The sequence below is a fragment of the Solanum lycopersicum genome, chromosome 3, assembly GCF_036512215.1.
Source record: "Solanum lycopersicum chromosome 3, SLM_r2.1".
NCBI lineage: Eukaryota > Viridiplantae > Streptophyta > Magnoliopsida > Solanales > Solanaceae > Solanum > Solanum lycopersicum.
Window position 1 is genome coordinate 5,714,749 of NC_090802.1, and position 13,330 is coordinate 5,728,078.

General features: G+C 36.2%; 2 protein-coding genes across 4 annotated transcripts; one reads left to right on the forward strand and one right to left on the reverse strand.

Moving 5' to 3' along the window:
* Nucleotides 1-382: 382 nt before the first annotated feature.
* Nucleotides 383-8,297, forward strand: ARF8a (auxin response factor 8a). Of its 3 annotated transcripts, none has more exons than XM_010319347.4 (14): nt 383-738; nt 925-1,037; nt 1,134-1,232; nt 1,322-1,386; nt 1,482-1,637; nt 1,723-1,807; nt 2,891-2,981; nt 3,102-3,266; nt 3,350-3,472; nt 4,238-4,313; nt 5,325-5,472; nt 5,951-6,957; nt 7,043-7,233; nt 7,854-8,297. In XM_010319347.4, exons 4-14 carry the CDS (start codon nt 1,363-1,365, stop codon nt 8,032-8,034), a joined length of 2,247 nt encoding a protein of 748 aa, XP_010317649.2. In that variant the 5' UTR covers nt 383-738; nt 925-1,037; nt 1,134-1,232; nt 1,322-1,362; the 3' UTR covers nt 8,035-8,297. The 3 variants fall into 3 exon arrangements, with proteins under 3 accessions (XP_010317649.2, NP_001234552.1, XP_019068127.2); NM_001247623.1 differs by having other exon boundaries at nt 624-738; nt 1,330-1,386; nt 7,854-8,080; XM_019212582.3 differs by having other exon boundaries at nt 682-738; nt 1,334-1,386.
* A 767-nt stretch (nt 8,298-9,064) lies between these two features.
* Nucleotides 9,065-13,139, reverse strand: LOC101260206 (probable L-type lectin-domain containing receptor kinase S.5). Its single transcript, XM_004234451.5, has 2 exons — nt 10,843-13,139; nt 9,065-9,964 (listed from the first exon to the last, which is right to left on the reverse strand). Exons 1-2 carry the CDS (start codon nt 12,077-12,079, stop codon nt 9,165-9,167), a joined length of 2,037 nt encoding a protein of 678 aa, XP_004234499.2. The 5' UTR covers nt 12,080-13,139; the 3' UTR covers nt 9,065-9,164.
* Between the last annotated feature and the right edge of the window lie 191 nt (nt 13,140-13,330).

The following is a 13,330-nucleotide window of genomic DNA, read 5'->3' on the forward strand; positions in this document are numbered from 1 at the left end:
GAAATATTATTGGCATAGAAAGTATGAATATGAATATCGAATTTCGAAAAAAAATAATCTTTCTTCCTTGTTTGTGTTTGTTGATCATGTGCAAATATTGTATTGGATGGTCCGTACTCTGACAATGACTATTCAAGAATGGTGGCACATGCCACTTCTGTCAAATCCAATACCCCACCTCAATTCAATGGCGAAGATCATTCATGTACAAGTTTCATCAAACGGCTGTTGATTGAAGCTTTTCTCCCCCAAAACCCCTTTCTCTGATTGAGTATACTCCTTATCTTTCTCTCTCTGTTTCTTGATTTTCTCTCTCTACTGTGATTCAGGTCGAACTTGGTCGGGTGTGCTATAAAAACAGAAAAAAGAACCTTTCTTTATCACTCACTCTTTCATAGATAGTGATTGCTCTCAACTCAACTTCTTTTTCTTCATATTCAACTAAAAATCAAGAAAAGGGTAGTGTTTAGAATTTCAGAAACACTTCAAAAACTTGATCTTTTTTTCTTTAAAGCTGGTTTTGGTGTTTTGGGGTTGTTAATGGAGGTCTTGGAGAAAGAGAAGTGTTGATTTCTTTAAGGTTTGATGTTGGGGAGCTGAAATTAGGAGTCTTTTTTTAGTGGGAGGGTGGGTGGGGTAATTGAGGGATTTTATATAATTGTCTGGATAATCATAATTTAAGGGTGTTTAAAAATATGAAGCTTTCAACATCAGGAATGGGTCAGCAAGCTCATGAAGGTATCTTCTCTTCCTTTCATGTCCTTTTTTTTCTTCCAAGTTTGCCTTTTTATATATCATTGTTCTGTCTTTATCTGTATATTTATGCTTATGCTTTGTGTTTAGCTAATAAAAGAGAGATCTTTAAGTATTTTACTTAAGTTGAACTCAATTATTGATGATGGATTCTTTATTTGGTTCTAAAAGGAGAGAACAAGTGTTTGAATTCAGAACTATGGCATGCTTGTGCTGGTCCCCTTGTTTGTCTACCAACGGTAGGGAGTCGAGTGGTTTACTTTCCTCAGGGTCACAGTGAACAGGTCTTTCTCAAATTAAGCTACATTAATTTTGAACTAATTGTTGCATATATTAGTATTTAGTCAATTGCTGATAGTTACCATTGGAATTGAGTGTAGGTTGCGGCGACAACTAATAAAGAAGTCGATATTCACATACCTAATTACCCGAACTTGCCACCACAGTTGATCTGTCAACTCCACAATGTCACAATGCATGTAGGTTCTTTTTTCATATTCTATGTTTTCTTATGAATTAGTGTTGTGTAAGTTGTAATATAGGCTTACGAGGGAATGACGATTCCTAGGATTTTAGGCAGATGTTGAAACGGATGAAGTATATGCTCAGATGACATTGCAACCCTTGACACTGGTATTTTCTGAACGATGCAATAAAGCTCATTTGCTTTTACTGATTACCGGATATTTTGTGTGAATTGGTGACAAAATATGCTGTTGCATTTTCAGCAAGAACAAAAGGACACGTATCTTCCTGTTGAATTGGGTATTCCTAGCAGGCAGCCTACTAATTATTTTTGCAAGACACTCACTGCAAGTGATACCAGTACGCATGGCGGCTTTTCTGTTCCTCGTCGTGCTGCAGAGAAAGTTTTCCCTCCTTTGGTGATATAACTGGTCCACTGTCTTGTATTTTCATACCACTCTGGTTCTGAGCCTGATGTTGTTCTCATTTTCTTGTGGCTCTCAGGATTTCTCACAGACACCACCCTGTCAAGAATTAATTGCGAGGGATCTGCATGACATCGAATGGAAATTCAGGCATATTTTCCGAGGCAAGCTTCGGAGGATCCTTTCTTTGCTATGTGTAGATTTACACTGTGTTAAGTGTATTGGGCTTTTATCTAACAGCTGGTGGTTATTTAAGTTTGCACACTTAGATATGTGCTGTCATTTAGCAATGTTTTAGTTTAATCCTCTTTAGTACTTGCTTGTTTAGAACCCTTGAGTTTTAGGTACTTCCTTCACTTGAATGTATTGAAACAACACGAATGATGATGAGTCTAGAGAAAATCTTTTGAAGTACTTTTTATTTTCTTTATTGAATCAACCAGACTGCAAGAAAAGAGAAAAAAGAAGCAGGATAGTAGCTGGTGTATAGGGGTGATGTTTTGTCTTCTGTACTCCCCTATACTGTAATATCCTTATGAATGATTAGAGTTGTGATTATAATTATGGAGGATTAACAATCTGTTATGTAGTAATAAAGTTGTTATACAGTGGGTCAAGGATGAGATGGTATAGAATGTGAAATTCAAGTAGGAACTAAGGCCATATGAGGTTCACATTAGGCAACCTCAGCAGGAAAAAGTAAAATCATAAATGTATAATTTTTTTTTTTGAAAAAGGGTAAACAAAATAACAGGCTGAATAGATTAGTCGATGGCCTAGAATGGGGTAGTTATAGAATGAGGAAGCAGGTCAATTGTTTGTACTAACCCATTTATCTTTAATCGTCTACTCAGTTTCAGTGGGACTGACATTGTGAGTGAGATTTGCACCAGTGCTTCGAAATTAATTGTTTAATTTATCTGAATTCTCCATACATGTAATATGGTGCATGGATTATTGTAGTCTTTAGACTTGTGCTATAGATTTTGGACATCCAAATGAAAATGGTCCCCATAAATGGTTCAGAGTTCTCGGCTATGTGCTCTTAATTTCTCATTTCTTTAACCTTATTATGGGACTGTTTCTCTTGTCATCCTAATCCTGTTCCCTTTATCATTCTTGGCTTGTTTGTTGGGTCATTTGCTGGATATACTAGTGAATACTGATGTCGTTTGGAAGCATGAGCATAATGCATATGAAATTAACTAATGCTGAAATATGTTCATATTTTTTGTCTATGCATGTAGGACAGCCTAAGCGGCATCTTCTGACGACTGGCTGGAGTGTGTTTGTTAGTGCTAAGAGACTTGTTGCCGGAGATTCAGTTCTTTTCATCTGGTACTTTAAGTTTTTTTTATCAACATATCTGAGTAAATTTACACTTGTAGAATTGCAATTAAGTGCCTTGTTATTCCTTGAGACTTTCCCTTAAATGGTTTCTCATTGTTCCGGTGTCAGGAATGAGAAAAATCAGCTTTTTTTGGGAATTCGTCGTGCAACTCGACCTCAGACTGTGATGCCATCATCTGTTCTGTCTAGCGACAGCATGCACATTGGATTACTTGCTGCTGCTGCTCATGCTGCCTCTACCAATAGCTGTTTCATTGTTTTCTTTAACCCAAGGTGGTGCTGAGCGATTGTCTGCTTCTTCTTTTTTTTTTAAGTCATATCCTTTCTGCTATTTGAACTAACACTTATCGCATCAGGGCTAGCCCATCCGAGTTTGTTATACCACTTTCAAAATACATCAAAGCTGTGTATCACACACGTGTTTCTGTTGGAATGCGTTTCCGGATGCTATTTGAGACTGAAGAATCAAGTGTTCGAAGGTACGGAAGTATTTGATCTTAGATCTTATCCTTGTTTCCTTCGTGGTTAGGTTTTTTAAATCTCTTTTGTTTAGACAAGTGCATACAGCTACTTAAGTACTTCCTTTGTCCCAATTTACGTGACACACTTCTTCTTAATCTGTCCCAAAAAGAATGTCACCTTTCTATAATTGGTAAAAGTTTAACTTTTGAGTTCCCCGTTTATCCTTAATGAAATGATATATAGCTACAAATATGGTCAAGGAGTGGTTAAGACAACAAATTTCGAAAGTCTTCTTCTTTCTTAAACTTTATACCAAGTCAAATGGTGCGACGTAATTTGAGATGGAGGAGGGTGTAGCATATTTGTTTCTTGTTGATGGATCTTAGGCACTTTTTGATACTTAACATAAGCGGGTCTTTGATCTGGCTCCTAAACACAGATGAGTGTTTTTTTTTTTGGATGCGGCTCCTTTGTTTTGTCAATAATTTCTAGTAATGTAGGGAGAGGTGATTTAAGATGAAGGTGCAAGTTTATATGGCCCCTGTTGCTTCACTTTTTACTCATAATTTGCATGTCTTGTTTAGTCTAGTGCTCGCAACAAGTAACACTAGAGTATTAATTGGGCCAACTCAGTTTTTTAGTACATGTATGTAAACCAACTAAATTGGAATTCCATAGCTGGGAATGGGAGTTAAATGACCTGATTGTGGCGATAGTTGAAATTCAAGTTGACAAATTGTGTGTCAGGTTTCTTTTCTTAAATGTGGATCGATACTTTTCAGGTACATGGGCACAATTACTGGCATTGGTGACTTAGATCCAGTTCGCTGGGCCAACTCTCACTGGCGGTCTGTCAAGGTAAATGTGTTTTAGCTCTGTCATAGTTTTTACTTTTTAGTATTTTTATAAACAATTCTTTTGAAGCCATAGCATTTAAAACCTATGTTGCTCGGACTCTTAAAAATTGTCATCGGGTGCGTGATGGATCCTTCAGAAGTAGTGCATTTTTGAAGGATCCAATACGGGTGTGGCAACATTTTTGAAGAGTCCAAGCAGCTTACTTTAAAACGCATTATGTGCACATATTAGGTTTTACTTGTATGTCCATATTATTAGGAAATTCAAAATTTTTAATAGAATATCTTTTCAACTGATTTTTCTTCCCCCAGTTTCTTTTTCGGTTGATTTCAGTCATTGATGTTGTCATGTTTCCGTGGCACTAATTTTGATCTTCAATTTATGTTGGCATGCACTAGCTTTGCTTATGTCTTAAACTAGCTATTACTTGTGCATTCTTATCCTAAATACTTTTCGACATTGCTATGCTACTTGGCACCCCACCTCTCTCTCTCTCTCTCTCTTGTGCAAACAAAATACACCTGTGAGTTCTACCTCTTTTCCTTTTCCTGTGGTTGATATCTTCCATTTTAGAATATGCCCAAGTTTTTCTTCAAGAATGATGACATACTTGCCTCGGAGCTCATGGTTCTTTTGCTGGCAAAGATTTATAGACTTCGTTGCCTAATTAGGAAGACTTTTACTTCACCAGCATCAAATGCTTATCTATCAGCTTTTCAAATACATTGAACTTTTAATAGAAGTGATTTTGGTTTATTTTATCAAATCGCCAAGCTTCTTTACTGTGTCAAGTTGTTTCTCCACAAGGTTGTCTATCTTTGGTGCTATGTTCATTAGTGTATAGAACTTGTTTGTCTCAGAACTCACGTAGCAAATTCAGAAATCAGACTATCTTGCTGTGCTTTTACCATCATTCATAGGGAAATTACAAATTTATGATTGTAAAATTGTTATATGTTCGTAAACAGTTATTCTATGTTCACAGATATCTATTTAATTGTGAAATTGTAGGTTGGTTGGGATGAGTCAACGGCAGGCGAGAGGCAACCTAGGGTTTCACTATGGGAGATAGAGCCTTTGACTACTTTTCCAATGTATCCATCTTTGTTCCCTCTTAGGCTAAAGCGGCCTTGGTATCCAGGAACTTCATCTTTTCAAGGTATTTTGCGCACTCAATGTTATGCTGCTAGGAAAGTGAAGCTGTGTAATCCTGAGGTTTCCTTGTACTCCCTCCGTTTCAATTTGTGTTGTCTTACTTTCCTTTTTAGTTAGTTTCAAAAAGAATGCCTCGTTCCTTTTTTGACTACTCTTTAATCTCAACTTTTTCACATGACATATTTAAGACCACAAGATTAAAGTGCATTTGGGTACATTATACACATCTTTAGTTTTAAGACCAAAGATTTATTATTCTATTAGTTTTTTAAACTAAGTACCAAATCAAAACTAGACGAACAATTTGAACCAGAGGGAATACTGTTTATTGAGAAAAATGTAAATTCCGTTGTCATCCAGATGGCTCTTCTAAGTAGGAAAAAACCTTTCTTTAGCAGTATCATTTATTTCATTATTTGAACTTTCAGCTTATATGTGTTCCCACGGTCTATTATGAATATTTGCCGTTTGTTTTTTTGCAGAAAATAACAGCGAAGCTATTAATGGAATGACATGGTTGAGAGGGGAAAGTAGTGAGCAAGGACCACATCTACTGAATCTTCAATCTTTTGGTGGCATGTTCCCCTGGATGCAACAAAGAGTTGATCCAACAATGCTCCGAAATGATCTTAACCAGCAGTATCAAGCTATGCTGGCTAGCGGTTTGCAAAATTTTGGGAGCGGAGATCTGATGAAACAACAACTGATGCAGTTTCCACAGCCCGTCCAATATGTTCAGCATGCAGGCAGTGTTAATCCTCTCCTGCAGCAGCAACAACAACAACAAGAAACAATGCAGCAGACAATTCATCACCATATGTTGCCTGCACAAACTCAAGATAACCTTCAAAGGCAACAACAGCAACACGTTAGCAATCAGACAGAGGAGCAATCTCATCAACATTCTTACCAGGATGCGTACCAAATACCAAACAGCCAGCTCCAGCAGAAGCAACCATCAAATGTTCCTTCTCCATCATTTTCAAAGCCAGATATAGCAGATCCAAGCTCCAAGTTCTCGGCATCCATTGCTCCATCAGGCATGCCAACAGCGCTGGGTTCTTTATGTTCGGAAGGAACTACTAACTTTTTGAATTTCAATATAATTGGTCAGCAGCCTGTGATCATGGAGCAGCAGCAGCAGCAGAAATCTTGGATGGCAAAATTCGCAAATTCACAATTGAACATGGGCTCCAGTTCACCCTCTCTCTCTGGATATGGGAAAGAAACTTCCAATTCACAGGAAACATGTAGTCTAGATGCCCAGAATCAATCTCTTTTTGGTGCTAATGTTGATTCTTCAGGGCTTCTCCTCCCTACAACTGTGTCTAACGTCGCTACTACATCAATTGATGCTGATATATCCTCTATGCCACTAGGGACTTCTGGATTTCCGAATCCCTTGTATAGTTATGTGCAAGATTCTACTGACTTGTTGCATAATGTAGGGCAAGCTGATGCACAAACTGTGCCCCGTACATTTGTCAAGGTTCTAGTTCTGTTGTTTAGGTTATGCATTTCATTGTTGCTTTCTTGCATATTACTATGATATGGATGATTTTTTTTTTTTGCAGGTTTACAAATCAGCGTCCCTTGGGAGGTCATTGGACATCACTCGGTTCAATAGCTATCATGAGCTACGACAGGAACTTGGACAGATGTTCGGGATCGAAGGGTTTCTTGAAAACCCTCAAAGATCAGGCTGGCAGCTTGTATTTGTTGACAGGGAGAATGATGTCCTTCTCCTTGGAGACGATCCGTGGGAGTAAGTACCTAATTAACCAGAAAACTTTACATTTTGACTCTTGTACTTTGACTATCATATTATTTGTTGTAGTTACTGCTCAAAATGTTTTGTTATTCTTTCACTTCCATTACTTCGTTTTGGATTTTTTTTTCCGTGGCTACCGTAAACAGCCTCTCTACCTTTGAGGTAGGGGTAAGGTTTGCGTACTCTCTAGCCTCCCTAGACCCCACTTTGTGAGACTAGACTGGGTGTGTTGTTGTTGCTTTACATTTCGACTCTGCTCCAAATTTTTTGAATCTGATGGAGCAAACAACTTTATGCTGTAAGTCTTTGTTCTACACACAGGATCATCGGGTATTTGGTAGTGATAGCTGAATATATCAATGCAAGTACCTTTGTCAAAATTATTCGTTCTGTTAAAAAAGAAGTCTTTTTACCATTCTTTCAACTCCATTTATTTTCTTTTTTCGAACTGTTATGAAATGCTTCTCCTTGAGTTGAGGGTCTATAGGAAACAACCTCTTTACCTTCCAAGATAGGGGTAAGGTCTGCACTCTGCCCTTCCCAGACATTACACTTGGTATGTTTGTTGGCTTTTTACCATCTTTTGTTCAAACAAAGACATGATATTATTTCAGGGAATTTGTCAATAATGTTTGGTACATCAAAATTCTTTCACCCGAGGATGTGCAGAAACTGGGGAAAGAGGAGGTTGGATCCCTAAACCGCGGTCCACCTGAAAGGATGAGCAGTAATAATAGTGCTGATGGTCGAGATTTCATGTCCGGACTTCCATCTATAGGATCACTTGATTACTGACTGCTGTCGTTGTTCGATAAACCAAGTGTGGCTCTGCTTCACAAGAGCTTGGCGTTCTTTTGCTTTCGCCTAATTAATCCGGTCTCGTTTCTAAGACACTGTTCTTTATGTAGTAAAGACTTAATCCCCATCTGTCATTTGTATTACAATGCTATTTGTATTAGTTAATCTTGATCGCTGTACTGAGGATCAGGACATATGTGATGTAGACTAAGAATCTTGATTTGTAAACTTGTTAATGCAGTTGAACTTTTGTGAGTAAATTCCCTTTTTTCGAAAAGGACCATGTCCGCGAAATGCCAGTACTATGCAGCTGCTTTAAAGCCAACGTGGTTGGATGATCGATATATTGGTGAATATCACATATGATTGAGAAATATGTACCTATGATCACATGAAAACCATGAAAGCGAGTTGATAAAGAAAAAGTAGATTCCAAAAAAGTGAAGGATGGTTGTTAACATCCCATTACTAGAAAACCCTCTTTTCTAGTTAACTCGTAACAAAATGTTAGACCAATTTCAGGGTTTGATCGAAGATCTGTCAGGTTGTTGAGGACACGTCTTAAGTGGAGAGGAGCCATCTAGGTTGACCACCCTATGATACAATGAAATTTGGATTGTATTGGACACATGAGTTCGACTAAATTTGGATTCATGCTGAAAAGTCCCACATTAGGGGGTAAAGCTCTCTGCCGCTCTCTAGTAAAGCATGACTCCGTACCCATAATGACTCAAACCTGAGACCTGTGATATGGTTAAAAATGAAAGAGTGATATGGTTAAAAATGAAAGAGTACTTACCACCCTGGTCTTACTCTTAGAGCTTGTTTGGTATGGTGGACCAACATAGATAATTTTGAGATAAAAAAAGTTAGTACCACCTTATCTCTTATTTGGTTACTAATCCTTGTATAAGTTATAGCAAGATCAATAATTAAGTTATTTCTATAATATGTTGGATTAATAGTCCCAAAGATTAGTTACCTCAACCCTTTTTCTACTAAATAAATAAGGTGGAGAGGACTAATGTAAACAAACAACTTCCCTTTAGAAATTATTGTCATTTTTAATACAACAAACCGAACAGTCTGATAAATATATACATGAGGTGGTATTCATGTGAAGTGGCCTAAATCAAGCTATTGGTTTGATATTCAATACTGTTGTTCTCTGAACTGTACTGAGGAGTTGTGATGGATATGGTATCGACGATGCTGGATGAATCTATGTCCATTGGAACCATAGAAGGCCAAACAAATGATGGTTTAAATGGTGGTACTTGTGGTGGTGGTACTGATCCTGATATAACTTGAACTATCGTTTGTGTTTTAGGTCTTTGATTGGCAATTGGATGGGAGCAAGCCAGAGCAAGTAGTAACAATCTCTCTGCTTCTTCAACCACGTATTGATCCCCGAGCCTCGTGTCAACAGCTTCAAGGATTCTCCCATCGCGATGCAAGAACCAAACCCAATCAAGATAGAGTTGAAAGCCATTCACTTTGGTTCCAGGTCTTTGGCCACATATTAGCTCCAACAACACAGCTCCGAATGCATAGACATCAGAATGTTGAGTTGCTTTTCCTGTGTGGAAGCATTCTGGCGCGATGTATCCCATCGTGCCAAGTACACCTTCACCTTCATCAGCATAGGAGGTCTTTTCGTTGTCAATGGCTCGTGCTAATCCAAAGTCACCTAAACGCGCATTGAAGTTTGAGTCCAGCATGATGTTGTTTGCCTTGAGATCGCGATGGACTACCTTCTGCTCGTATTCGTTGTGAAGATAGTGAAGAGCTGACGCGACTCCCGAGACAATGTTGTACCTCACACTCCACCTGAGTGGCTGCCCTGAGGAGAAGAGATGTTTGTCCAGGCTACCATTTGGCATGTATTCATATACAAGGAGTAGCTTACCATGCCTATGGCTCCATCCTGTAACAATAATATTAGCATATATGTATATATATACACTGACATCGTAAAAGAACTTTTATACCATTACCAGATCACCTAAATGATAACTACATGTAACATTTAGGTTACATTTCCATTAGAAGGTAAAGGATTACTTTACATCACTTGAAATTGTTACAACAACAAATTCACTGAAATCCTACAAGTGGGGTACGTTTGACAAAAGGTAAGATGTAAATATCCATATCCCCTTTTTTTTATTGACCCTCGACAACTCTCATTCTTTATTTATCTTGAGACCAACAATGTGAGCGAGTTTACACAGCTGACAGAGTCGAAATTCTTAGTAGCACATATAAGTCAAATAATGACAACAATAATACTGATCTATGAATGTATACAACCTTATTCCTAACTCTTATGGTATAGAGGATGGTGTTTCTGAGTGATCCTCTATAACTCTCCTTCTTAATTACAGACAAAATTTGAGCGAGTTCATGCAAATGGAGTTAAAATTATTAATGCATATATAAGCTAAATTGTTTCTACAATAATAATGATCTATAAATATATTTAATCAATACTATTTTGAGGATATCAAACCTTTACAAGACAAGGCAAAAAAACAAAAATAAAAATTGGGTTGTATATGTGTTCCAATCAACTTTTTTTGTAGGACCAAATTTTGGAATATGTGGACCTCTCTCAATTATGATGACATGTTGTAGGGTTACAATTTTAGCCTTAATTTCTTTTATATAATTAATTTGAATGATCAGAATTACTCGATATTTATGAAATATTCGTTTTTGCTGATCTTTTCATCCTTTATCCGAACTTAAACAAAGAAGAAATACTCAAAAAACATAAAAAGTAAAAGTTAAAAAAATTCTTACCAAGTAATTTGACAAGATGTTTATGCCTTAAACGGTTGATAATTGTCAACTCAGCCAAGAAATCATCTTGACCCTTGATACTTTCCCTAGAAAACCACTTCACAGCGATTTCCAATTTTTCACCAACTAAATACCCTTTATACACAACTCCAAATCCACCTTCACCAAGTTTATTTTTTTCATCAAAATTATTAGTAGCTTCTTTCAATTCTTTAAACTCAAAATCCCTAGGCATTCCAGGTAAACTCTTTAATGCACCTAATATAGTAGATTCTGACCTATCATCACCCCTTTTTTTCTCATTAAAAAAATAATAATACCCAAAATACCCTGACAAAATTAATAAAACAATCAATAGTGTCACACCAACACTTACACTTGTTATTAGTACCTTTTCTTGATTATTCTTCTCTTGAAAATACTCAACTGTTAAATTCCATCTCAACACACAATTCAACTGTTTGAAATGCCCTGTTGAAGCTGAGAAACCAAAGTATGAATCTTCATTTACAACCTCTTTCAAATCAACATTGTGTGTTAGTATTGGTACTTTTGGCCTTGTTGGCGTTGCCCCATTTTTTGTCATTTGTTCAATAATGTACACATCAAGTATTTTCTTGATTCCATCATATTGTATCCATATGTTGTAAAATCTTGCACCTATTGGAGCTAGTTCAATTCCATATGGTGTTAAAGACTTTGATTCAACGGATTCAACGTTGTTGATATCAATCCCAACATGATTATCATCAATATCGAATTCTTGTTTGAATGTATCTAGCTCAATCGCGATTATTTTGTTGGATGGTGCACCATTTGTTGTAGCGTTCGTTAGGCCCAAGTACTGACCCTGGCTGTTTAGTGGCAAATCCAAATTTGGACATATCAAGAATGCTAGACCTTCGGCTCCTGTTTTGTTGTCCGGTCTATAAATGTTTACCAGGAATGACGTGTTGAAAGACGCTGTCCTTGAAATATCGTCTACCCATAATTTGAAAGGTCGTTTTAGTAGGATTCTGCCTGAATTATTTAACGTTTTGTAAGCAGTGGAAGCTGTGTCAGGGGTGATTTGAAGTGCTTGATTGCTTATTTGTGCAGGATATTTGATTTCAAGTAAAGGAGCATATGTGTGGTCAAAAGGATCACCATATTGTTTGTCAAATGTTATGATTTTGGCTTGTGATATGAGTTGAAGACAAGAGAAAAATATGAAGATTTTTGGTGCGAAAAATTCCATGTTTTTTTTTTTTTTTTTTCATGTAGTGAAAAGAAGTATAGAGATGGGAGGGATTTTAATAAGAGGATGGGTCAATAAAAGAAGCTATTTTGAAGCATGTTGGAGTTGTGTAAAATGAGATATTAGAGGAGACATACACAATGATATATAATGATAATATATGGTTGAAGTTTGAACTTTCAACTTTGAATATGTTTTGTTTTTTGGGTCTTTCATTGCACTACTAGGAACTTGACACCTCCCTATCTCAACCACCCACACTAATTATCCTCAAATTTGTTTGGTACTTTTTTGCCGTAGCATAACTGATAAAGTTGATGTCATCTGAACAAGAGAACAATCTATTATAAAAACGTAGGGTTAAGATTACTTACAAAAAAGAATATGTGTTCGAATTATGAAAATAATTTATTGCAAAAATGTAGTAGAGATTTTTGTGTTCTGATTCTTCATTGAACTCCGTGCATAGGGAGAGTTTAGAACACCCTGAAGGAGAGTCGTGGTATAGCTAGTAAAGTTCTTGTCATATGTGACCAAAAGGTCACATGTTGAGATGTGAAAAAAGACTCTTGAAATAAAATACAAAATACGACTGTGTGTAATAGACATTTTGTCGAAAAGTTACCGTCCTATTTTAGTTTTACCTTTGGTTTCCTTTGAAGTCATTCACATATACTTGGTATATGCTTAGAAACTTAAGAGACAGATTTATGATTTGACTATTATGATATTGAAGTATAGAGTGAAGTAATTTTAAATAATAGCTAAAAATAGAAGAGTAATTAATTTATTTTTTCTCGAAGTATTTTGACACATAAAAATTCATGTTAAAAAAAAAAAAAATTTAAAGTAGAAATTAAATATGAGACGGTTTACTAACAAAAAGAATATGAATGATATTTAAAGTATAACTATTGCAAAACTAAAATACTTTTTATGCAGTAGAGTAAAAATATATCTTGAATAACATTTTTGCTATTTTTTATATGGTATATTTTTATTTTTATTTTTTTTTATATGGTGTATGTCCTGTTATTCATCCTTTTTCCTGCTAATATACAAGGAAGTTGTCACCTTCCTTCCTTTTGTCTTCTTATTTGATAATAATGGATGATATTAATGGGCATATTCAAATTTGGATATATTTATTAGTATTTTATTTTGAAATGTTTGTACGTAATCGAATATTATCATATTTTTTTAATTTGATAATAATAGATGGTCATATAATAATTGAAAATTAAAGAATCG

Excerpts from the sequence above, each read along its gene's own strand:
- LOC101260206 (XM_004234451.5), bottom strand. The coding sequence starts at position 12,079 with ATGGAATTTTTCGCACCAAAAATCTTCATATTTTTCTCTTGTCTTCAA. Across the intron at positions 9,965-10,842 it reads ACATCTTGTCAAATTACTTG|GATGGAGCCATAGGCATGGT; the intron begins GTAAGAATTTTT and ends TTATTGTTACAG.
- ARF8a (NM_001247623.1), top strand. The coding sequence starts at position 696 with ATGAAGCTTTCAACATCAGGAATGGGTCAGCAAGCTCATGAAG. Across the intron at positions 1,387-1,481 it reads CATTGCAACCCTTGACACTG|CAAGAACAAAAGGACACGTA; the intron begins GTATTTTCTGAA and ends TTGCATTTTCAG. Across the intron at positions 4,314-5,324 it reads CTCACTGGCGGTCTGTCAAG|GTTGGTTGGGATGAGTCAAC; the intron begins GTAAATGTGTTT and ends GTGAAATTGTAG.